The sequence below is a fragment of the Lactuca sativa genome, chromosome 6 (genome assembly GCF_002870075.4).
Source record: "Lactuca sativa cultivar Salinas chromosome 6, Lsat_Salinas_v11, whole genome shotgun sequence".
In the NCBI taxonomy this organism is placed as follows: Eukaryota; Viridiplantae; Streptophyta; class Magnoliopsida; order Asterales; family Asteraceae; genus Lactuca; species Lactuca sativa.
Genome location: NC_056628.2, coordinates 195,010,353 through 195,035,879, shown reverse-complemented (window position 1 = coordinate 195,035,879; position 25,527 = coordinate 195,010,353). Strand labels below are relative to the sequence as shown.

The 25,527-nt window shown below is 36.2% G+C and overlaps 2 protein-coding genes across 2 annotated transcripts; one reads left to right on the top strand and one right to left on the bottom strand.

The window, feature by feature from the left end:
* Window positions 1-385: 385 nt before the first annotated feature.
* Window positions 386-843, bottom strand: LOC111908787 (ABC transporter B family member 1-like). The gene is made up of 2 exons (XM_023904590.3): window positions 695-843; window positions 386-614 (listed from the first exon to the last, which is right to left on the bottom strand). Exons 1-2 carry the CDS (start codon window positions 824-826, stop codon window positions 390-392), a joined length of 357 nt encoding a protein of 118 aa, XP_023760358.3. The 5' UTR covers window positions 827-843; the 3' UTR covers window positions 386-389.
* Window positions 844-12,120: 11,277 nt separating this feature from the next.
* LOC111908825 (F-box protein At1g67340) lies at window positions 12,121-13,954 on the top strand. Its single transcript, XM_023904626.3, has 3 exons — window positions 12,121-12,556; window positions 12,684-12,846; window positions 12,940-13,954. The coding sequence occupies exons 1-3, from the start codon at window positions 12,297-12,299 to the stop codon at window positions 13,672-13,674; spliced, it is 1,158 nt and encodes a 385-aa protein (XP_023760394.1). The 5' UTR covers window positions 12,121-12,296; the 3' UTR covers window positions 13,675-13,954.
* Window positions 13,955-25,527: the final 11,573 nt, after the last annotated feature.

Genomic DNA, 25,527 nt, shown 5'->3' with positions numbered 1-25,527 from the left:
CTCTAAAATATTGATAGTCAGATTAAGAAACAAGAAAAATATGGATTTTTTTCCCCAAAAAGAAAAACAAATTAAGCTAAGATTCAGAAATACCCAGATAGAAAATTAGAGGAAAAACTGATATATTTCTTAAAAATCGAAAGAAACATGGAAAAAATGATTTTTTTTTCCTTGATCCAAATAGAAAAAAAAAAAAAAAACAGGGGACGACTGATGTTTTCGTCATCTTGAATTTAGGTCAAATCAAACAATACCCAGATGGGAAAATAAGAGGAAAGACTGATATGTCGTTGAACTTAGCTCAAATTCAGCAAACTCACATGAAAAAAAAAACAAAAGAGAAATTACGGCTTTCTTGAATTCATTTTATAGATTTAAGGGAATTATATCTATATAAAAGTAAAAAAACACACTTGCTCAGCAATATTTCCAGCTTCCGAAAGAGCTTCTTGACTCTTAGAAGACAGTTTCGCTAATGTAATTGTATGAATAGCTCCAATTATCGCAATTAAAGGCACCACTGCAAGTGTCACAAGCGCCAATTGCCAAACTGCTGTGAATCCCACCACAAATCCAGATACAAATGTCGCCATATAGTGTATAAAATTCCCTAGCTACACGCACACACACACACAAACAAACACAGAGTTAATAATCTCATATGTATGAGTCAAAAAGATTTGATCTTTTTCACCTTTTCACTAATGGCGTCTTGAACCATAACAGCATCAGTATTGATCGCATATACAACATCTGAAGTTCTGACTTCAGTGTCAAAGAACTGAATATCTTGACTCAGTGCTGCTTCAAGATATTTGATCCTCATTTTTGTTGATTGTCTCTCTCCAACCAACCGGGTTTGTTCAGGTGGAATATTTCACAGTATCTTACTTTATCAGGTGGAATCACAACCAAAAAACTAAAAGACATCATCATCACTACCAAGTTCCTGCCACTTCCTTGATCAAATAAGCATTAATATGCATCAACTAAAAACACAAACAAACCTAATCAGCCAAAAAGATGAACCAATGAAAGAGATGAGAATAAAACCTTGAATTTTGGTACAGTTCACACAAGTCTGCCACCAAGTGATTATAGAAATTGATTTTAGGGACAACATTCTTCAAATTACCTACTCTATAAATGAAAAAAAGCCCTAATATAGTGTTAGAAAACCCTGAGCAGCCTAATTCGATTGTAGACTTGATTTTTTGCCAATTGAATCGCACAATAGGGATGTGAGTGTGTATCTGATGGTATCTCTCCAATCTACCTTTGCTAAATTCTACCATTTCCTCTGTGTGCGTGAAGAGCCGCAAATCTGTAAATGGTGCCCTACGATTGGAGAGATACCACCTTGAATCGACAGATGACGTGATTCTCTCATCTGTACGAACTCAAAAGGAGAAAAGTATGGGGGGAGGATATCGCACCTAGGAAATCAAACAAGAATGAGAATAAGGGAGAAGGAACGAAGAATACCTGAGATGTATAAAGAGTATAAGTGGGGATCGTGGAATGAAGAGGAGATCGCGGTCTCCTCCACAGGGATGTGAACGAACCCTAGCAAATCAACTCCGAAAATATAGGCATCTTTCACTTCGATCGATTGAAGATAATGAAATCGACTGGAGACATTGAAGCGAACGATTGAAGATAGTTGAAGAGATAAGAGTATAACAATATCAAGAAATATTACCTAAAACTTTGAATCAACAATGCCATGAAATTGAACCGGAGGGTGAAGAAGGTGCGACTTCATCCAAGTTCTCATCGTCTGAATCAATTAGGGATTTAAATCTGGGTTTTTTTTTTCTATTGGGTGTTTTAGGGATGATGTGCTAGGGTTTTTCCAGGATGATGATTTAGGTAGGGTTCAAAATCGAATTGAAATATCGGGGCTTTATATGAATGAATGAAATATGAAACAGCGATTTGATTTTCATGTTGAATATTTTGTGAATGAATAAGAAGATGATTATGGTGAAAGAGAAGGGTGGAGAGAAAGGTAGGAGAAAAGTAGCAAGTGTGGATCGATTTCATGAGGGTTGACCCACTCATCATTGTTATCTTCCATCCCTAAAGTGACTGACGTGGCGTCTTTTTGCTTTGGAGCCACCGTCGCTGCCATATTCTTTCCCTCAAGCCACCATCCCTGCGAAGATCAGTGAGATGAGACAACATTTGTTACAGCCATGGGAGATCTCTACGAAATCGCAGATTGAGTTTTAGGTTAGAGAGAGAGGGGGGAAGACGAAGACCCTAGGCTTCTTTCTTGCTAATTGGAATAGGAGGCGGGGTTTTAATTTTTGAGATTTCATTTCCCGCTTGAAACGCGTGTTTCATTAAAAAAAATATAAAGCGACACACTTACATGACGCACATCTTATGAAAGGCATCCTCCGTATTTCTTTTTTTTTTCTTTTCTAACACTAATTTTAGGGCGCGCACAAAAAGCGCATCCTCTATCCTTCAAAATTTAGAAGAGATGACATTATTTTTGGGGCGCACACTTTTGCGTATCGTAAATCACCGCGTGTCATTGTTTGCACGTCATTAAAGGTCTTTTTTCTAGTAGTGTGTGTGTGTATATATATTTGATGGTTTAACTTAATTCAAAGACTATTAGTAGGGTATAATAAGATCAAGAGAACCAATATCAAGGACTATAGTTATAACTTCAATTAAAAAAAATTGAATTGTCCTCTTTAAAACAAACCAAGGAACACAGTCTCCTACGAAGCTCAGTTGTGTGTGATTTTTGTAATTTCTTTTCTGGCGTGCATCCTTCCAGAATATAGAATGATTTGGGTCAAATATATAACCGTCTTCATGCTACCAATCACAGTCTCCGTCTTCGTCCATGAATAGTCCCAATCCACATTACATCTATGTATCAAGAGCCGTTGTTCACGCGTAGCCCAAGTAAGCATTAAAGATGGTGATATTCAGTGTATTGATACAATCTTTTCTAATATTAGACAAATATTTTTGCTCAGACTTTAGGTTATTTCATGTTTTTCTCTTTAACTTTATCATAAAGTTATAAAGAATGTGATACCCCTAATCCTTCTTATTATTGTGTGGTAAATAGATGTGGAAAGTCCAATAATGCTGCTAAATATGCATTTGTCTTAGATACCGTTCAACCTCAATAAATCAAGACAATTAAACTCCTTGTTAGTTTGGTTGAACTGTTTTTAAAACACTTGGGCCTTAAAACAACAAAAGAAACATATCAATATTAATAAAAATTGACTTCTTTTTAGTCCCTTTGTGGATTCTTTAATTACCTTTATCTTATAATAATATATAATTTTCGAGAAAAGATAACAAATTTTTATTTATATATGTCCTTTATTATATTAACAATTATTTATAACCAAAATATTATTTCGAATGTATGTAAAGCATAATGATAAACAACACATGAATATGTGACGAAATCAAATCACATTTTGCTACTGCTGCGCGTTTTTTAAAATTGACCACCATATAAAAAAATCATATTTTTGGATATATGCATAACTATATACTATGAACTAGAGATGATAACGGGACGGGAAATGCATGAGACCCTAATCTCCATCACATCTCCAAATTCTTATTACAATCATCATCCTCATCCCCATCGGTCATCGGGAAATATAAATGAATCCTCATCCCCACATCCAACGTGGATCGCGGATCCCCAACGGGGAATCGGAGATTTTTTTTAATATGAAAACTTTTATATATAAAAAAATCTAAATTTCATTTTTATCTACATAAGTTTAAATATTTTCAAAAAACATAAAAATATTCATAGATTGCATAAAAACTATAAACAAATTTTCTACCAAATTTAAATACATACAAGAAAAATCAAATAGAAAAAAAAAATTATAAGAGTGAAATTTGAGGTAAAATAGGTAAACCAAAAAAAAAAAACTACCCATGAGGTTAAATTACATAAAAGAAAAAAAAAATACAATTTCAACCAAATAATGACTAATGATTTTGGTTATTTGGATAAACTTTTAGATATTAATAAATTATACCATAAATATATGTTTTGTATCATTTTTATTTTTATATATTAATATACGTATATCAGGGTCGGGTCCAGGTCGGGGTCTAGGAGTATCCCCATCCCCAATTTTTTATTCGGGGATTCTCCATCCTCGGTCAACTTGGAGATTTCCCAGCAAAACGGGTGCTGGTTTTGGGTTCCCCATCAAATATGGGGATTTTTGTCATCCCTACTATAAACATGCATATGGTTAGGGACATATGGACATGTCCCTAAAAATAGACACAAATCTACTCGATATATATATATATATATATATATATATATATATATATATATATATATATATATATATATATATATACTCCTTCCACCCCAAGATTATTATTTACAGACACAAAATAAACAAATTAAGAAAACATTAATTACTACTAACTTTATACAATAAAATAAAAGTTTTGTCCTTACTTTGCATATAATGTTCCATTAATAAAAAATTTATTTATTTTTAGAAGTGGATTATTATTTTGGGACAAACAAAAAAGAAAAGATGAACTATAATTTTGGGACGAATGGAGTGTGTGTGTGTGTATATATATATATATATATATATATATATATATATATATATATATATATATATATATATATATATAAGCATGCATGGATATACATTTATATAAGTGCATGTCTATATGTTCATGCATATTCATATTGACATGCATAAGTGCACATGGATATGCACTTATATAAGTGCACGTCTATATGTTCATGGATATACATGCATATATATATATATATATATAAGTGCACATGGATATGCACTTGTATAAGTGCACACCTATATGTTCATGTATATGAATATACATATAGACATGCATTAATGCATATAGATATGCATTTGTACAAGTACACGTCTATGTGTTCATGCATATGTAAGTGCATATATGCATATGGACATGCTTAAGTGAACGTTTATATGTTAATGCATATGCATATATATATATATATATATATATATATATATATATATATATATATATATGCATATGGACATGTATAAGTGCACATGGATATGCACTTGTATAAGTGCACGTCAATATGTTCATGCATATGCATATATTTGTCTGCATATGCATTAACATATAGCCATGCACTTATACAAGTGCATATCCATGTGAACTTATGCATTCCCATATGTATATGCATATATAAAAATGCACATGAATGAACATATAGACGTGCACTTATTCATGTCCATATATGTATATATCCATATGCATATGCATATGGACATGCATAAGTGGATATGGATATGCACTTCTATAAGTGCACGTCTATATGTTCATGCATATACATATTGTATTTGCACATTAATATTCATGCATGCCATCTTTCTATATGTATATACATGTGTATATGCACATGTATATGGCACAAATCTATAACATACACATATATGGCATATCTACAAATGCATATGGACATGTATGAGTGCACATGGATATGCATATATTCATGTATATTATGTAACTATTAATTTTTAAGCACCTTTATTCAAAACTTTCAAAGAGTGTCAATGTATTTAAAAAATCAACAACCATATGAAATACCACCATCTAATATGTAACGCTCGTAAATTCGGGCTAGTCAATTTAGAGATAATAGGGGTCGAAAATGAATTTTCGACAAAATATTATTTAGAATAATCTTAACCAAGTTGTAGAATACGTCTCAAGGGTTTTGTACATATAAAGAACACCGAAATCCGAGTTATAACGAAGAAGTTATGGTCCGTCGAAGTTTTACGGCAAAACCGGTACGACACCGGGAGACGTAAATAGTGAATTTACGATGGAGGACTTTTTGGCCTTAGTAATCCAAAACAAAGTTGTAGTATACATTAAACTGATAACATACAAAAAAAAAGAACGCTCAAATCTGACTTCGTATGAGGAAGTTATGAATTTTCTAAGATTCGGCATAGCAGTGCACGACATGAAACTCGAATTTTAGTTCGAGCGGTTTTTAGCATATGCGACCTAAATGAGAATTGAAGATCTCATTAATAGGAACTCAACGGTAAAAAGACAGACGAAAACAAAGTCCATATGTATAAGTTATGAATTTTACGCGGACATTTAACAGTATAATCTCCTTGTACTGTTAAATTTAAGATCGGTCGAGATTTAGACGACAGAGTCAAAATGAAAGTTGTAGATCTTATTTTTACCTACGCGTGGATATAAAGAACTTCGAATGTGAAAGTTACGGATTTTAGAAGTCGGAAGTGTGCTGTGCGAAAATGGATGATGTGACACAATCTTGGCTATTGCTTTCTCCCCAAGTCTTGCCACTAGATGGTGACATGTGGCACCAAGTTCAGTCATTTTCACCCTATAAATAGAACCTCTCACACTCTCATTTTCTTCACACATTTTCCATTCTTTCTTCTCTTTACTCTCTCTCTAGAACATCTCTCTAGCCCCGAAACCCCCCCCCCCCCCCCCCCCCCCCGAAAAGCCTAGGGAACCTCCCTAGAACGAGGCGGAAGCCCCGGAGTGCTCGACAGCTTCGAGAAAAAGAGCTTTTCGGCTCGGGAACGCTGCTCCAAGCAAAGCCCAGTTTTCTATAAAACTCGCTGTAAGTGAGCTACGCCTACGCTATTTTTAATATATCGTTTATTTAATTATAGTAACGTTATTAGGAACTTATAATAAGTACTTGGGCTATTATTATGGGTTATATAAGTATTGTTTAACGCTTATATAATAGTAATAATAGCTAGACTATTAACTAGTCTCGGCGAATAATAGACTAAACTCTAGTGGTAATAATACTAGATTTCGTCGAAGGAAATTATTTTTAAGAAGCGAAGCGCTGTCTGAGTTCGGAATCACCACCTTTTCAAGTGAGTGCATGGTCCCTTTTCATCTTACACATAGATATGAAGTATTTTATATAAATTACGTGCTAAGTGTGTATATTATCTGAATACTTGCTGTCTATGATGGATGAATGATTTTATACATGTTTTAAATGATTTAAATATATATTTATTTTATATCTACAAATATGTTGGGATAAAACATGGGTAGATGAAATAGTTTGTGTGTTATGAAATAAAATGATGAGAGATAGGTGATGATAGGAAGGTGATGATAATTAGGTGATGGATAGGTGATGATGAATCGGTGATATACGATGAAAGATACTATAACCTTGTCCGGAAATTTGGAGATGTAGTCATCTACTAGAGTATAGATGACGACCACGGACTATTCTAGACAACCCGTGGAAACACCAGCAAACTTATAACATGTAGGTGATGAGTTACGAGTCCAGGTGATGTTGTGACTGTATATTCATGTGATGATACTCTAACCCTTACTATGAATTACGAGTTCAGGCGACGTTGTAACTACGTATTCATGCCTTATGAACGAGCATATAAGGAAATGTGAGGTAAAAAGATGAGAGGTAAATATGATATAGGAGATGGCCCTTAAGATAATTCTTTAAGGAATATCAAAGAAGATAACGAGGATGGGTAATCGGGTTGATTGTTTGATGTTTAAATATAAAAATTATATTATTGTGGGTTGAAAACCCTATGTACTCACCAGGTTTCCCAACCTGACCCACTCAGTTTATTTATATCACAGGTGTTGATATGAAGTCACATTACACTGAGATTAAGGATATATAAATCAGTAGTGATAATGAATGTAAGTTCTGTTTATGCTTATGTTTCTGTATTGACGATGACATCCCAAATGTTTTAAAATGAATAAAAGTACTTTTCTTTGGAAATGCTTTGATAACGTATTAATCGTGTTTTACTGGGAACAAATTCCGCAATATTTTTATTAAAAGAGGTACTCTGATTTTTAAAAAGCATAAACAAACAAATCGGTATTTTCTGGCCGTGAAAATGAGGATGTCACATAATAACATGAGTGATACAAATGTTTTAGTGTAAGCTACAACATGTCATTAACCAACTTATGTGATTATAAAAACAATACCTCACCATCCACCTTCCAAACAACATGACAAACATGTAATTAGGGGTAAAATGGTCGAGTGCCATCATAAATCTCCAACAAGAACTATTTACACACACACACACACACACACACATATATATATATATATATATATATATATATATATATATATATATATATAACCAAGTAGCAACAATCCTTAATAATGACCATCAGTCTACAACCAACATAATAAGCACACCAGGACACATTTTATGATAACTATTGACAAAATCATTACCAATGGTAAAATCATCTATACTCCATCTACACCTATGTCCGAACCAAAATATGTATGACCCCATCCTATAACAATCCTCATCAGTAATCATTTCCCAATAATCAAAATCACAGGTACTCTAGTATACATTATTAGAACAATGTCTCCCTAGGATAACACCAACAATATTAACGACCATACCTAATAAAATTCTCATGTTAATACATAATTTGTAATAACAAATTTATAATATGACTCATTTATTCTCATATACCTGCAATCCACATTACAATTAAACCAAACTACCATTACATGAGAAAAGATTATTATAGGGGTAAAATCGGTCATATTAAATATTACGCAACAAAGTTTGATATTATAACTAGCTAAGTTTATCCTTAGATTATCCAAATAATTACCAATCCACATCATAACAAGACCATAAAAATACATCTTATTATCAAGTTACCAAAGTAAGTATGAAGCACACATTCAAAGCAAGATTCTACGATCAATGTACAAACTGAAAGATTTGAAATCGAAAATGATATTTTAATGTAAATGAAGTAACTTTTATCAACTTGATAATACAATCAAATTTAAGATTACATATGTTGAATTCCATTTGTATCGTGTATTTCATACGCAAAATCAGTCGACCGTAGAGATTTTTTGCTATATATTTATTATTATAACTATGAATTTAACAGATGCATAGTTTTTATAGAATAAATTTTCATTTCAATTATGATCCTGAATGGCCTTATGTAAATTATATAACTATCATCAACTCGATTTACGTCAATTGAGATTACATATGTCAAATTCTATCTGCATTGTACAGTTCATCGTCACCTTTGTGACCTTATTTTTCTCAACCGCATCAACATCCGATTTCTACATTAAACAACAAGATATACAATTTAGTATTGTGCAGTTCATGAAACTTGGTCAATTTGCACACAATACAAACAAATAGGAAAAAACAATGCATCAATCAAATGCATGAGATTTTCTTTAAAGGTTTACTAGAAATTAATAAGTTTTGAATATCTGTAATCAAACAATGATTTAGTAATTAGTTTGTTGGTTCGATCCTTTAATTGTGAGTAATCAGATGCCAAAATGATTTCCTAATCTAACCTCAATTACAAATTAGAACACTTATTGATTTGGTCATTTCGTTTGTTCTCTCCTTTAATGAAATTCGCCATTGATCACCCCCCCCCCCTACACACACACACACACACACACACACACACATATATATATATATATATATATATATATATATATATATATATATATAGAGAGAGAGAGAGAGAGAGAGAGAGAGAGAGAGAGAGAGAAAATTAGTTTTAATAGAAAATGCATAACTAAGTCATCATATGTTAGAACCAATTATCAAATGACACGTATTTATTTCTATATATATTCATAAGTAATGTATTGTAGAAGATATTAATGTAGTTACTCTAAATTGATGTCTTTTTATGCTTTCATAAGTTCTAACATGTATCGTCCTATTTATGCATTTTTCATAGAACCTCTCTCACTCTCTCTCTCTCTCTCTCTCTATATATATATATATATATATATATATATATATATATATATATATATATATATATATATATATATATATATATATAAGTGTCGGGTGTATGTTTTCACCAATATTTTTAGTATTTCTAATCCTTCTAGTTTGTAAATTGATATTTTCCATCCGTATATTTTGTAAAATGTTATTTTTTTTTTTATTTTCTTAACTTTGGACTATCTAAAATGTCACTTTCACCTCAATACTTTGTAAAATCCCGTTTTTACCTCCTTTAAACTTCCTAAAATATCACTTTCACCCACTCTTTTATAAACTTTTGTATTTACTCCCATCGTATATATAATCTGATTTTCCGACAGTTATCTCCCCACTCCCCCCTTTTCCCCAACTTGGTAAAATGTCATTCTGACTCCTTCGTCTTTGATCTTGGTAAAGTAAAAAATTAAAATCAAGTTATATACATGTCGTTATAAATTCGAGTTTGTGTACCTTTCGACTTTTTTTTTAATTCCATTTTTACACTTATTTTTATGTACGTTTCTACGTATAAATTAGATCGCACATAATATATTATTGATAATTTAAAGAAACTATGTTTGTAAGTTGGAATTTTCTACTTTTATTTTAAACAAAAACTTTATAATCTAAGAGTTATTTCAAGTTTCAAGTTGCTTTTGAGAGTTTTAGGCAATGTTTGACACAAATAAGTTAGGTAATAAATGATCTTATTTTGGTTTAACAATAGTATTTGTTAAACCTAGTTTATACGTTGACTTTTTGATAAAACTTTAGACCTTAACTTTTTAAAGCTTTTAGTTTTTGGATTTATCTAATTTTATACTTTTAAAATTTATTAGTTATTTTTGTCAAACAGTTATGAACAATTAAAGTATACAACTCTTACTTACAAACTAGCAGTTGTCACTCTACTTCTAGTTATCAACTATTATTTAGTTTTGCCGACACACCATATATAACCTTGATGGTGGTTAACATTAATATATATTCGAGACTTTGGGTTTGATTATTTAAGACAAGGTATCCTTATTTGTAAAAGTGTTTATTAACTTATTTAACGTTAAAACGAATTTTTAAAAAAGCTGTTTGGATTAGTTTATTCGGTATCAAAAAAAGAAAGTTGGTAAATTATTTTTAGTGTATGACAAACTCTTATTTTATGTGTAATTATAAAACAACTTATAAAAAATTTCTTAAACAAATCAATAACTAAGAGAGTGTTTGTGATTGCTTATTTAAAATAACTTATGTTTTTTTTAGTATAAGTGCTTATTAGCTTATCCAATGTCAAAAAAGAATTTTACAAAAAATGTTTGGTTTAGTTGATCCTGTAATAAAACATAATAAGTTGACAAGTTGATTTCTAGTGTTTGGCAACCGGTGCTTATGTGTATAATTTGGAAATAAATTATCCAAAACTCCTTAAATAAATCAATAAATAATGAGCAGTAACTTACAAGAAACTCCTTATTTAAGTCAGTAAGTCCAAACACTTAAAACTTGTTATTTTGATATTAAACTGCAATAAATCAATAAACACCTTAAATAAGCAATTTTAAGAAATGACTTATCAAAAACTTTTTAAGTAAATAAACGATTATGAAGTTTTGTTATTCAAACACAGAAAACTCATTTTATCGGTACAAAACTAAAATAAATAAATAAAAGTTTAGATAAACAATCACAAACACCCTAAAAAAATGTTACTAAAAAACTAAATAAAAAGATCATTTCATAAGACTCACTAGAAAGTAAAAATGCTGATCCATTCAAACAAATTAACAAAAATTAGTTCGACACGTGCAACAAATTAACCGTTTTAAACTGAAAAATCTAAACAAAAATTAAATTAAACAATGCAAAAACGTTATTACAAAGTTCTTAAAAAAAACAAACAAACAAACATTTAAGTTTTATAGAGCATATAATAATTTATGAAAGATAATTTGTCATGTTTAAGACTTGTACGTTACAAGCAGACAAGGCGTGCAGTGGAGGAGGACGACGGACGGAGGGATCTAGTAAACGCTGTTTGACCAATTTTTCTTCTTCTTCTGGCTTACATTAACGACAAACCACGGTAGAGAAGAATGGTAGTATCGTAATTAAATCAATATTTTTGGGCATTTGTATGTCTCAATGGTCAGATCTTTAATTTAATGTTCGGCGGCGTCGTTTTTGTTGTTGTGTTTCATCTTCCCCTTCCCCTCTTCATTAATTCGATAAGGTCTCTTGCTATATATATAAGGCCTCAGTTTTTTCTTCACACAGGAAAATTCAGAATCTATACATACAAATTCCTGTATCTATACGTAAATATATATTATAAATCTATATATACGCGATATACCCATCTGTATATATATACAGACACATATCTGTTCTTTTTAGAGAGAGAGAGAGAGAGAGAGAGAGAGAGAAAGAGAGAAGGGAATGAGAACAAGGCGTGGGATTTCTTATCCCAAGGTGAATAACATATGTTGTGAGAAGAGAAGAAGAGATGGCAATATTCTGGGTGAGAAGATGATACAGAGCCGGAAAAGGTTCAAGTCGTCGTCGGGGACACCGGTGGTGACTCTTTCCGGCCAGTGTGATTTTCTTGATACGCTTCCAGACGATATCGTTTTGTTTATACTTGCAAAGCTTGGTGCCACCGCCGGTTGTCCCTCCGATTTTGTGAGCGTTTTATCAACGTAAGGATCCGGATTTGGGATTTTGTAACTTTTTTTTACAGTTTCCATTTTTATGTCTGAAAAAGGATCCGATTATTACGACAATTTTGTTAATTTGTTACTGATTTTCTTTGTGTTTGTTGAACAGATGCAAAAGGTTAAACGCGTTGGGTGTTCACTCTCTTGTATTATCAAAAGCATCTCCGAAAGCGTTCGCTTTTAAATCTGAAAACTGGTCGGAATCTGCTCACCGGTTTCTTAAACAGTGCTCAGATGCCGGAAATGTTGAAGCTTGTTACACACTTGGCATGGTTAGTTTAATTTTTATGGTTTATACGTGTTGATTGACATTCTATTTGGGAGCATTAATTAAACTGACATGAATTTTATTTTGTTTGACACAGATTCGGTTTTACTGTTTGCAAAATCGAGGAAGCGGAGCGTCTCTAATGGCTAAGGCGGCGATTAATTCTCACGCTCCGGCGTTATACGCACTTGCTGTGATTCAGTTCAACGGTAGCGGAGGTTCAAAAACTGACAAGGACTTACGCGCCGGTGTAGCTCTTTGCGCCCGTGCGGCGTTTCTCGGCCACATCGACGCGCTCCGGGAACTCGGACATTGTCTCCAAGAGGGTTACGGCGTACGTCAGAACATTGTCGAAGGCCGGCGGTTTTTGGTTCAAGCCAACGCCCGTGAACTTGCCGCCGTACTTTCAACAACTCCATCGGTGTTGATGTCCGGTAACTGGCTGACATGGAACCCGCTACCACACCTCCGCCATGGAAACGTCGTGGGTCCTGGGTGTCCTTTACTTAGCGATTTTGGATGTAACGTGCCTGCACCGGAACCTCATCCGTCCAACCGATTTCTTACAGATTGGTTTTCCGATAAGGTACTTGCTCCGGGACTTCGTTTATGCTCTCATGCCGGTTGTGGTCGGCCGGAGACTAGAAAACATGAGTTCCGGCGATGTTCAGTTTGCGGAGCTGTTAACTACTGTTCTCGAGCGTGTCAAGCACTCGACTGGAGGATGCGTCACAAGATGGAGTGTAGACAGGCTGAAAGGTGGGTCAATGACGGCGACGGTGAAGACAACGGCAATGTTAACGACGATGATGGAATGGTTGTCGAGAGTTGAAACGTTCGCCGGAGATACTGAACTTGACGGTAACTTTAACGGCATCGGTGATTATAACGGCAGTTGAAGCAAAGTTTTGTTGGGGATAGTTTTGGAATTTCAAAAATATGCTTTCTTTTGACGTTTGCCGGAATCTCGACGTTAGTAAGAGAAGTTTGAAGTTAGTTCTCCTTTTTATTTTTCTTTTTTTTTTTCTAAGGTTAGCAATTTTTGTACAATATATTTTAATATAGCTGCCTTTTTTAAATTATAAATCTAAAAATGAAAATACTTATTCAAATATACGTTTATAATCCCTTCAATAAAAAAAGTGGAATTGTTGCGTAATTTTTTTTTTTTTTTGTCTAAAACTAAAAAAAACGAAGATGATATTGGATTTAAAAAGAAATTATTTGTGGTTTTATTAAAATTGGGTCAATGTATTATTTATGTAATGAAGTTTTTGTTTCTTTCTCCAGATAATTGCAACTAAGTATAGTTTTTAGTATTTTAAAACATTCTTTATAAATTGGGTTACATTATTTTCTTTAATGAAAAATATTTTAGATATAACCCTTGATATTATGATGTTTAAGAATGTCATATATGATATATTGGTATTTAAGAATGTCATATATAATGTTTTGATGATTAAAAATGACATGATATGTTGGGTGCATTTCACGCACCTTTTTAACATGTTTAGTATTTGTCTCTTGCATTGCATTATACCAATATACCACATTTTTTATTTGCATATGAGACATTTTTTGGTGGTTTTCATTTCCACGCTTTTGGTGTCACTGGAGATTGGAGATGATCGAGGATTCTTTTCCCTTTCATTACCATCCATTCTAATGTTATCTAATTATGTGGTGAATACTATCACATGATGCTAAAATTTGACAGTTTTTAAATTGTATGATTCCCCCTATTACGGTTAGACTCAGATGAGAGCTGCGCAATAGAGCCGAATCACTCTTCCTAAAACTATTCAATTCTTGAATCATATAACCTATGAATCCATTATAAAATTAATAACATGTGTTTCTTAGATTTATATTTTAGCATGTTTTTATCTAATGTTTATAAAACTAGATCATTATCTAGTTTGCTCATAAGTCATAAGGAGAGACTTACCAATTCTTAGGGTTGGATTTTGGTTATTGTCACTCGGGTCGATGAAAAACGCTCTGCCTTGAGAATTATTCCTTCGATTTGCTAATCTCGGGAATTCGTTTTTGAAGTGGACCACTTCCCTACATCCATAACAGTTGCGGTTCCTGCAAATACCAATTTCATGGGTAATAGAGAGGGTCAAACTCCTACAAGACTTATCTGTGTGTCCCTTCTTACTGAAGTTATTAAAAGATTAGCTCTCTACATTCACCTATGTGATGTTAGTTACACTTATTGCATAACGGAAGATCTCCTGCATACTTTCTTAAAGGAGTGGGTGACAAAATGGTTGCTACATAGACTTTCCCTAAGTCTTGCTTCTTCCATGCTACTTGCTCTGAATCTTTATCAGGATTTCTCTTGCTATTTTCTGATCCTGGTATATCAGTATTTAAAACCATGGTGCCATAGAGGATTACCTTATTGTTCAAGGTAAATGCCTGTCTCTTAGCACTATCATAAGTTGTTGGCCTGGAAGCCGTAACCAATCCTTGGATAAGCTGTATTAAACGCCATATGTACAGTTCTACTTTCTTGTATTATGGGGTGACAAAACTACGATAGAAGATAGCAAGATCATTGAAGTTACTGGTATATGCTGCAATGTTTGTCTCTTGCATGGTAAGATTCCAAAGCTCTTGTTCTAGCTTTTGCATCTCTTCCGTGGGGCAATACTCTTTCAATTAGTAGCTGCTTCAACTTATTCCTGGAGATGGCATTAGCTGTACTAATTCACATGGTTTTGACGTGGCCGTTCCACCATGACAATGTTGTGTCCTTGAAGACATACCCAAATTTACAATTCTTAGCACAAAAACTGACCTCGAATACTGACTCCATTTTCTCCATCCAGCAAGTCAATCCTACTACTCATTCATTTCCTAAGAAGGGTTTGGGCTTGTAGTTCCTAAATTCCTTATAAGTACATGCTCTTAGGTTACTCCTGTTACCACCCTATGTACTATCTCCTCTGGTTCCTCTACATTGTCCGAATTTGACATTCCTATTAGATAGGGCTTTAATGACTCGTTGAGTGATTAACGCCTCGATGGCTGTTGCGTCAAGGTTTGGTTGTATCCTGGGGTTCCTTCTGGTGACTCTTATTTGAGGCATGTTTGGACCCTATTGGTCTTCAGAAAGTAAGCACCAGAAGTTTCGTGCCTCTAATGGTTTGTACCCAAACCCTAGCAAAATGGAAGCTAAAGAGGAGCTGATGGTTCACACCTAGACCCTATCAAACTGGAAGCTAAAGATGAGAGAGGAGAGGGAAGGAATTTTTAGATTTTCTCTCTTGGAACGCGGTGGTTTCCGAAAATCAAACCCAAGTGGGTTTATATATATGTAGTATGGATGTTGAATATAAGGCATGTTCCTTTTAAATAACCCTATCCCTATTGCTTTTCCCCAAAGGCTTCTAAGTTTTCGTAGAGCCCAAGAATACCTCCAACAACCCTCTAGAAACCGTCCCCTCTATGAGAGGTTCTAAAATTGGTCTATGTTCAACCTTTGAAAAGTGTCACCTTTAGTCCTTCTACTTTTAATTAATTCAATTAATCCCAAAATTAATTCTAAATAATTTGTATATTAAACAATACTATTTCTAATTAATATATTATTCTCATAATATATTAATAAATCATTTATTTTGATTTCTAATCAATTTATTAATCATATAATAAATCAATAAATCAGTCTCTCTTTCCAATAAGCATTACAATTAATTACTAGGTTTGAGGGCAACTGAAAAGAACTTTGCTAATAATTCAAGATTATATTAATTTAGTTATTGAATCAGACACCTAGTCCAACAGTCTCCCACTTGGACAAGTCAAAAAACTAAATTACAGGTATAACTTCTAAATCAAACAGCCAAGGGTGCTTTCCAAAGCAAACGTCGAACTCTGATCCGATCAGATATTTGTCCTTAGGTAAGTGATCAAATATTTCTTCGTTCTTCAAGATATTGTATGGATATGAGACATGGATTAGAATTTAGAATCAATCTTATTGTCCAGAATTATGTTTCTCGATTTCTTGATTTATGATGATGTCAAAAGATTTCTAATTGAACACATCAATTTAGTCCTGTATGAGCCCATAACTATAAGTCAACACAAAATCACCGAGGGGCCCAAAGATATCAATTTTCCCATCAGGGAAAAAGGAACGAATAAACTTTGACTCATATGCTTGTATCCTTTACTCACCAAATCATACATGACACTACGTTTTATAACATCAAGTTACTGATGCGTTTTCGCATTACCAATGTACAACCGACTTGTACATTACAAATCATACATCTCCATTTTAAAAATATAAGATATAATCATCTCAGAATTACTTGTGATATAATCCATGAAGTACTTCTCTGAACGTGGGGTTTTCCAAAACTCAAATTTCCATTTTCTAAGTACTCATGAATGTTGTAGCAACACAATTGTTATGTCTAAACTCCTTAGACAATCTAAAATCCAATTCATGACAATCTTCATTCACTACTTACTTCCTATAGTATGAGCGACCATGGAGCTTCAAATAATCAAATTATTCAGGAAGTAAAACATGCAAAACGAAACACAAGAATAAATAATTGACAAAGGCACTAAACAAGCTCATAAATAATCTCTATTATTCACCCACCAGAATCAATTATATTTATTTTATTACAAGTTTCAAACTAATCATCTAACTATTAAAACTAATGTCATCTCTCAAAAGTTCTTTGATCAAAGCAACCGTTTCTTCATTATCACGAAAAAGTTGCATTGTCTCATATATGGTTGGAAGTACTCCGAGATCACCGATGAAATTCTTCAACCAAACCATTTCCGTTGACGCTTCACTCACTGCTATGTACTTTGATTCACAAGTAGAATCAGCCATTGTGTCCTACTTGGAACTTTTCCAAGTGACTGCTCCTCCATTTAATAGAAACACCCATCTAGATCAAGAACGAAGATTGTCTTTATCTGTTTGAAAGCTGGTGTCACTATACCCACTTAATCTCAGCATATCACTGTCACCAAGGACTAAGATTAGATCCTTTGTCCTTTGCAGATACTTAAGAATGTTCTTTACTACTGTCCACTGAGCTCTACCAGGATTTCCCTGAAAGTGACTGACCATGCTTAAAGCAAATGACACATCAGGGTGAGTACATGTTATAACGTACCTGATTAATCCTATAGCTGAAGCATACGGGACTTGACTTATTTCTGTTATCTCTTCATCTGTACTAGGGCTTTGAGTCTTACTTAGCTTGGCATTACTCTGAATAGGTAGCTCTCATTTCTTGGAATTTTCCATACAAAAATGTTTTAGTACCTTATCCAAGTAAATACTTTAACAAAGACCAATTAGTCTTTTCTTTTTATCCTTTAAGATTCTTATCCCGATAATATAGGGTGCCTCTCCTAGATCCTTCAAAGCAAAACAATTTCCAAGCCAAGACTTTACTTCTTGCAAAGTTGGAATATTGTTTCCTATAATGAGTATGTCATCAACACACAATACTAGAAAGGTTACTATACTCACACTAGCCTTGACATACACACATGACTCATCTTCACTCCTAGATAAACCAAATTCATTGACTTTCTCCTGGAAGAAAAGATTCCAACTATGAGACGCCTGTTTCAATCCATAAATGGATTTCTTAAGCTTACACACTCGATTAGGAAACTTTGCATTTACAAAACCCTCTGACAGACTCATGTAAACATCTTCAGCCAACTTCTTGTTAAGGAAAACGGTTTTGATATCCATCTGCCATATTTCATAATCATGAAAGGATGCTATGGCAAGCATTATACTAATATACTTTATCTTCGCCATTGGTGAGAATGTCTCGTCATAGTCAATACCTGGGGTTTGAGTAAAGCTGCTTGCAAACAACCGTGCCTTGAAAGTGTGCACCTTTCCATCCATGTTGGTCTTCTTCTTGAAGATCCATTTGCAGCCAACTGTCTTCTGACCAGGTTATTGATCAACCAAATTCCAAACTTGGTTATCATACATGGACTTGATCTCGCTATCCATTGCCTCTGTCCATTTTGCTGCTTCAGGGCATGCCATTGCTTCCTTGTAGTTAGCTGGATCATTCAAATTTACTAGTGTATGATCACTGACAAACGTGTCACCCTATGTAGTTATATAGAAACCATAGAACTCAGGTGGCCTGATAACTCTACTAGATTGGTGAAGAGGTAATGATTTGTCATTGGGTTCAACAAGAGTCTCATCCTTTGGTTGAGCGCTAGTATCTTCTAAGGTTCCTTCATTTCTTGACTCTTGAATCTATTTAAGGTCAACGGTACTACCACTTTCCTCTTTGTATATGAGCTTTCTCTCGCGAAAGACTCCTCTTTGTGCTACAAAGACCAAGTTCTCACTAGTTCTGTAGAACAAATATCCAAAATACTTTTGCGGGTAGCCAATGAAAATAGATCTCTTACTTCTAGGTTCTAGCTTTCCATGAGTCTCTCGTCTAACAAAAGCTTCACAACCCCAAACCATGATATGTGCTAACGATGGAACTTTCCCTTTCCATATCTCGTGAGGTATTTTGGCAACCTTCTTGGTAGGTACATGATTTAGGATATGGTCGGATGTCTCTAAGGTATACCTCCAGAAAAAATAGGAAAAGAAGCTCGAATCATCATGGAATGATCCATGTCTAACAAGTTCCGATTACGCCTCTAATCCACACCATTAAGTTGTGGTGTCCCAAGATGAGTCAATTGTGAAACAATTCCACATTCATTGAGACGGTCGTGGAACTCGATACTAAGATACTCTCTTCCTTTGTCAGATCATATCATCGTTATCTTCCTGCCTAATTGATTCTCGACTTCATGTTTAAAATCTTTGAACTTTTCAAAGGTTTCTGATTTATCCTTGATTAAGTAAATATAACTATATTTGCGATAATTGTTTGTAAATGTCACATAAAATCGATTAGCATCCTTTATGGTGGATCTGAAGGTGTGTATGAAATCCAACAAACCCTCACCTCTTTCACAAGATCCAGTGAAAGGTGATTTTGTCATCTTTCCCAAAAGACAAGATTCACATTCATTATCCGGACTTAAGTCAAATGATTCCAACACTCCATCCTTTTGGAGTTGGGCGATGCATTTCTTGTTAATGTGCCAAAGACGACAATTCCACAAGCATGTCTTGTCTAAACCATTAGACGAATCAATATAAAATACACTATTACCCAATCTATAAATACAAATCACAATTTCATACACACCATTACAAGGTAAAGCTTCAAATATAAAAATGTCATTATTATAAACCAAAATCGATCCATTCATGTCATTAAATGAATATTGAAAACCTTGTCTAAAAAGAGCACGAAAAGAAATAATGTTTCGCGTCTTTTGACGAATAGAAACAATTAACCAAATCTAATCAAACATCACTACTAAGCATAAGACTATAAGTTCCAATCTTGGTAACAGGAGAAGATCGCCTATTTTCCATGATTAGATTCATCCTTCCATGCTCCAGTTCTTCACTTTTTCTTATTCCCTGCAAATCAGAACAAATATAAAAACCACATCCTATATCAAGGACTCAAGAACGAGTAGGTTGTGAGTTATTAGTTTGAATAGTGTAAATATCTGCCGATGATGGCTTCACTTTGCCATCTTTGATGTCATGCAAGTACTTAGGGTTGTTTCATTTTTAATGTCCCTTATCATTGCAATAGAAGCAAATGACCTCTTTGGGATTCCTAACAGAAGGAATATCATAACTGGGCTTTGCTATTGGGACATTGCTAGAAAAACCAACATGGGCCTTGCCCTTCCAGTTCTGCATGGGATCACCTTTCCTTTCCTTTCCTTTGTTTTTCCTAATGGCAAGGAAAGGAGCATTAGTAGAGGTAGGAGTTTGATTCTTCTTCATTCCTTACTCAGCCATTCACAACAGGTTGTGGAGTGGGGCCAATGTAGTTTATGTGTTGTTTTGACGATAAGCCAAAATGAACTGATAATAACAAGGTAGAAAAAGAGTTAAGGACCATGTCTATGACCAACTGCTCGTCCAAATTCACATTTATCCTTTCAAGGCGCTCCATATATCTCTGCATTCTTTGCACGTGGTTGCGAACATACTCTCCTTCCTTCAATTTGCAATCCATTAAAGCTTTGACGACCTTATACTTTTCTTGATAAGCTCTCTTGTGAAACCTTTCCACAAGATCCAAGTTCATCTCATATGGCCACTAGTCCTCATAGAACTTTTGCAACTTAGGAATCATGGTGGCAACCATGATGTAAGCAACCTTAGTCGCGTCGTCATGGTGTTTCTTGTAGGAGGTTATTTCTTTTGGAGTAGAAGTCACTTCATCGATCTCGATAAGTTGTTCTCAAGGACATACTATTTTCCCTCGCATCGAAGAGCCATCTTGATGTTTCACATCCAATCATTGTAGTTGATGCCATCCAGTGTCATTTGGACACGATCAAAAGGAGTGAAAAGTTGTGTATGACATTTTGAGAAGAAGAAACATCACCAGGAGTAGACATCTATAGAGAAAAAGTATGTTTAGTTAGATGACAATAACCCTTAATATTTTAACCCATAATTAATATTTAAGGCTAGGATCCAATTTAAAAATTCACAACTAAGAAGAGAAATGTCGTAATTTTATTGCGAAACCATGACAGATAGGTGTTAACGTATCCATCAGGGAGAACGTCAAAAAAAGGAGAAGTAAAACTAACGTCGGGCTTGGCCTGGTTAGAACCCAGTCGGACCCAGTCCGAAGCCAAGGCTGGGTCTTCGCCAACGCGAAGATTACTAATGTAGCACCTGGTTCTTGGTATGTATTCTTGGTTATTAAATCTCCTTATATTGCATGATTAACCTTGGACTCGGCGAGTTGAAGGACTAACTCGCCGAGTAGGAGCGGGACTAGACGTGGGATCTACTCGGTCTACTCGGCGAGTAGGTCCGAGGGACTCGGCGAGTAGACCCTGTCTGGACTTAAACCCTAACCCGGGTGTTTGCACCCTATTTAAACGATCTAACCCAGCCTCCATTTCCCCTAGCACTCCCAGAGATCCGTAGAACGAAACCCTAGCCCCCTTGTGTCCTTGTGGGTGATTTTTAGCATTTTGAAGGTGGTTTGGAGCTTGGGAGAAGAAGGAGAAGGTTGAAGAGTGCAAGAAGGGAAGAAGATCCGGAATCTACTCTGTGAAGGGCTTCTATTCAAGTAGAAAAGTTCCTACCTTGATCTTTGGTTCATTGAGTCCCCTTTTTGTCCCTAAAAAGAGGTTTTAAGCCCTAAGAACCTAAATCTCTATGTGTCTAGGGTTAATGTTCTGCAAGGACTTTGGATTTGGACCTTTTGGTCATCCTAGTAGCATAAAGTCTCTGTGGTTGAGGTGATTGAGGTCCCCATTGAGTATAGGACCTCTTAAAGAGCTTGGAATTGCATGTTTGAGCTCATAGGGCCATGCATGCATGTAAAGTTTGCAACTTTATGTGGTAAATGAGCCCTAGGACCTTGGATCTGTGGTTTTGAAGTGTTGCATGTCCCAGATCTGTCCTACTCAGGAAATGGGTCGAAGGACTCGGCGAGTCCCAAAGTGGAACTCGGCGAGTTCTATGAATATGGTCGTCGACTCGATGAGTTTTAAGAACAACTCGGCGAGTCCTATGAAGATTGCATGGAGCTCGCCGAGTAGTTCTTCAAACTCGGCGAGTCATATGAACATCCACAGAACACGAGGGGTTTAAGCATCGAAGGCTCAACCCTTCGTACCTGTGCGTGGAATTAACTATGTAACGTAGTCCTGAAACCCCAAACCCTCGTATGGGGCGTTCTGGTGTGGATTGGAAGCGATCAGGGGATCTGCTCGAGGAACTCGGCGAGTTGGGACTCGAGTCGGCCCCATAGTCCCGGGCTGGTGTGGATTGGAAGCGAGCAGGGGATCTGCTCGAGGAACTCGGCGAGTTGCTTGAGTAACTCGGCGAGTTGGGACTCGAGTCGGCCCCATAGTCCCGGGTAGCGAGTCAAGGGTGACTCAGTGAGTGGGGAGAGGGACCTGGTGAGTAGGACCAGATCAGTGAGGGATGGACTCGACGAGTTGCTCGCGGACTCGGTGAGTCCAGTCAACTGGAAGTTGATTTTGACCTGGACTTGACTTGGTAAGGGGTAAAAAGGGTCATTTTACCCTAAGAACATCTAGCGGAGATTGACTAATCGTTTTGTGGGAATTATAGCCGGGGAACGTCCGGAGCAGCAACATCAGCAGTAGGCAGTCAATTCCCACACAGACCAGCAGCCTTTTCGAGGTGAGTTACCTTCCAGTAGCGGTGGGTTTACGGCCACAATGTCGGCCCACCAATAGGAGTTGTATGTAGATGATTGTCTTTGTGATATTCATCTAGGGATTACTACTACCTGTGTTGTGTTTATGTGCTAGTATGATATGATGCTATGTGCTAGTGACAGTAGGGGGAGATAGTCCCCGAGATATCCGGTCGGTAGGGCCGAAGGGGTAGTCATACCCAGCCATGTTAGATAGATGCTGATATTGGGATACATGCTATGTAGTAGTAGTAGTAGAAGGGAGAAATAGTTCCCCAGTATCCGGTCGAGAGGACCGAAGGGGAGGCCAGCACCCAGATATGCTAGGCAGTATCCGGTCGAGAGGACCGAAGGGGAGGCCAGCACCCAGATATGCTAGGCAATATCCGGTCGAGAGGGCCGAAGGGGTAGGTCGGGCACCCAGATATGCCTGACAATATGTGTATGTTATGAGATTATATGGTATGTGGTACAGTAGGGGAACTCACTAAGCTTCGTGCTTACGGTTTTCAGTTTTGGTTTCAGGTACCTCCTCATCTAGGGGAAAGGAGCCGACGCGGTAGCAGCATGTCACACACACACTTTCTTATTTCCGCAATTACGAGTTTATTCTGGGATTGATACTCTGATATTTGATTGATCGAATATTGTGGTTTTCAATTTGGTTTTCGATGTGAAATGGTTTAATCAAACAATGTTTTAACTATTAATGCTTTCATGTAATGTTTTATAACGAAATTTTTGGACGTGAAAATTGGGTCGTTACAAGTTGGTATCAGAGCCCTGGTTTGAGGGATTCAGACACACCTTCGGGGGGTGTCTGAACTCAAATCGAGGGATTAAAAGATTTTCTAAAAGAAAATGTTTTCTAAAAATTGAGAAAAGAGTTTTGAGAAAGAACAAAGTGTGTGTTGTGCGCGACCGGCCAAGCTCAAGTAAGTATTCCCCAAAGTACCCATACAAGTTTATGTTATGTTTATCAGCTTTTGTAGAACAGCATGCTAGAATAGGACTAATGATCTAGGAGTGATGCCTTATGTGCCTGCTTTATGTGTTTCAGCTGTATGAGAACTGCATGCTAGTATTGAGTAGACAGCAAGTAGGATAACCTGATTAGGTTATGCCTGATGGTATGAGCTTAGCATTGTATGCTAGTACAGTTCCTGTAAGCCGATAGAGTTGAATGAGATTGTTCCCTTAGTTCGAATACTGCTTGTTGTGTGCTTTGTGGGACTCTGAGTGGTGGGAGTTAGCCATTAGGTGAATACGTCACGTCACATGTAATCAGGGTTGAATAATCTTGGAGTGCTGGATTTGGCCCTATTGCGCAGCTCTCGTTTGAGTCTAACCGTTGTAGGGGTGAGCCTGTCACTCGAAGGATTATCCGAGCCTCACCACATGTGATGGTGTTCAGGTAATGGTTAATTGGCACTACTAAGAGGCCTTCAGCAGCTGAGGACCTGGTAGGGTGGAGTCTGAGATTTCCCTAGGGCAAGCCTAGGATGAGTATAGTAGTGATCAGTCGTAGTGGAAGGGATCTGGTGGAGTCGAGGCAGTCCTTGAAGAAGGTACAGATAGATGTGGAAGGTAGTATGGGCCCGTACTACTGAAAGCAGAGGATCCGTACCCGAACCAAGGAAGGCCAAGATAAGACCAATGAACTTGTAAGTAGTTGTGATCCCTCAGGAAGTATCAGTATCACTAATGTGTGTTATTATGTATTGCAGAATGGTGGTACTTTGATCGAGGCCGATAGATGGCGGTTCAGGAGAGGGGTCAGGTTCGGGATCAAGTTCCGAGCAGGTAGATGAGGGACTACGCGATTTCATCGCGTCAGAGATCACCAGGGGTATCCTTGAGTCGACTCCCATTATCTTCGGGTCGATCAAGGAGGGGATCATCGAGTTGATGGAGGATTGCCTCAGGGCGTTCAGGAGCGACATGGCATCTGGCCAGTCGGGTCCTCGCACACTCTCCTTTAAGGACTTCAGGGGCAGTGGTGCGCCAGATTTCCACGGGGTGAAAGACCCCATTGCTGCCAGGCGATGGATTGCAGACATCGAGTCTTTACAGTTGACTTGCTTCTGCTCCGAGGGGTCGAAGGTGAGGTATGCAGCAGGGTGCTTGCGAGACCGAGCTCGTGATTGGTGGGAGTTAGTGGGTGACTCGTTGGGAGCCTGAGCTATCGAGGCTATGACCTGGTCGGACTTTGTGACCAGGTTCAGGGCAGAGTTTGCTCCGGCTGTCGAGCTTCAGCAGCTGGCCAGGGAGCTTCTAGACATGAGACAGACGACGGGGACTGTGGCAGAGATCACCGCCAAGTTCCGGGAGAGGGCTTTGTTGGTGCGCCAGTATGCTGGTGA

What these genes read in the sequence shown, in the direction of transcription:
- LOC111908787 (XM_023904590.3), bottom strand. Translation starts at nt 826, where the DNA reads ATGAGGATCAAATATCTTGAAGCAGCACTGAGTCAAGATATTCAGTTC. An exon ending in AAGACGCCATTAGTGAAAAG is followed by an intron (nt 615 to 694) that starts GTGAAAAAGATC and finishes GTGTGCGTGTAG; the next exon opens with CTAGGGAATTTTATACACTA.
- LOC111908825 (XM_023904626.3), top strand. Translation starts at nt 12,297, where the DNA reads ATGAGAACAAGGCGTGGGATTTCTTATCCCAAGGTGAATAACATATGT. An exon ending in TTTGTGAGCGTTTTATCAAC is followed by an intron (nt 12,557 to 12,683) that starts GTAAGGATCCGG and finishes TTTGTTGAACAG; the next exon opens with ATGCAAAAGGTTAAACGCGT. An exon ending in CTTGTTACACACTTGGCATG is followed by an intron (nt 12,847 to 12,939) that starts GTTAGTTTAATT and finishes TGTTTGACACAG; the next exon opens with ATTCGGTTTTACTGTTTGCA.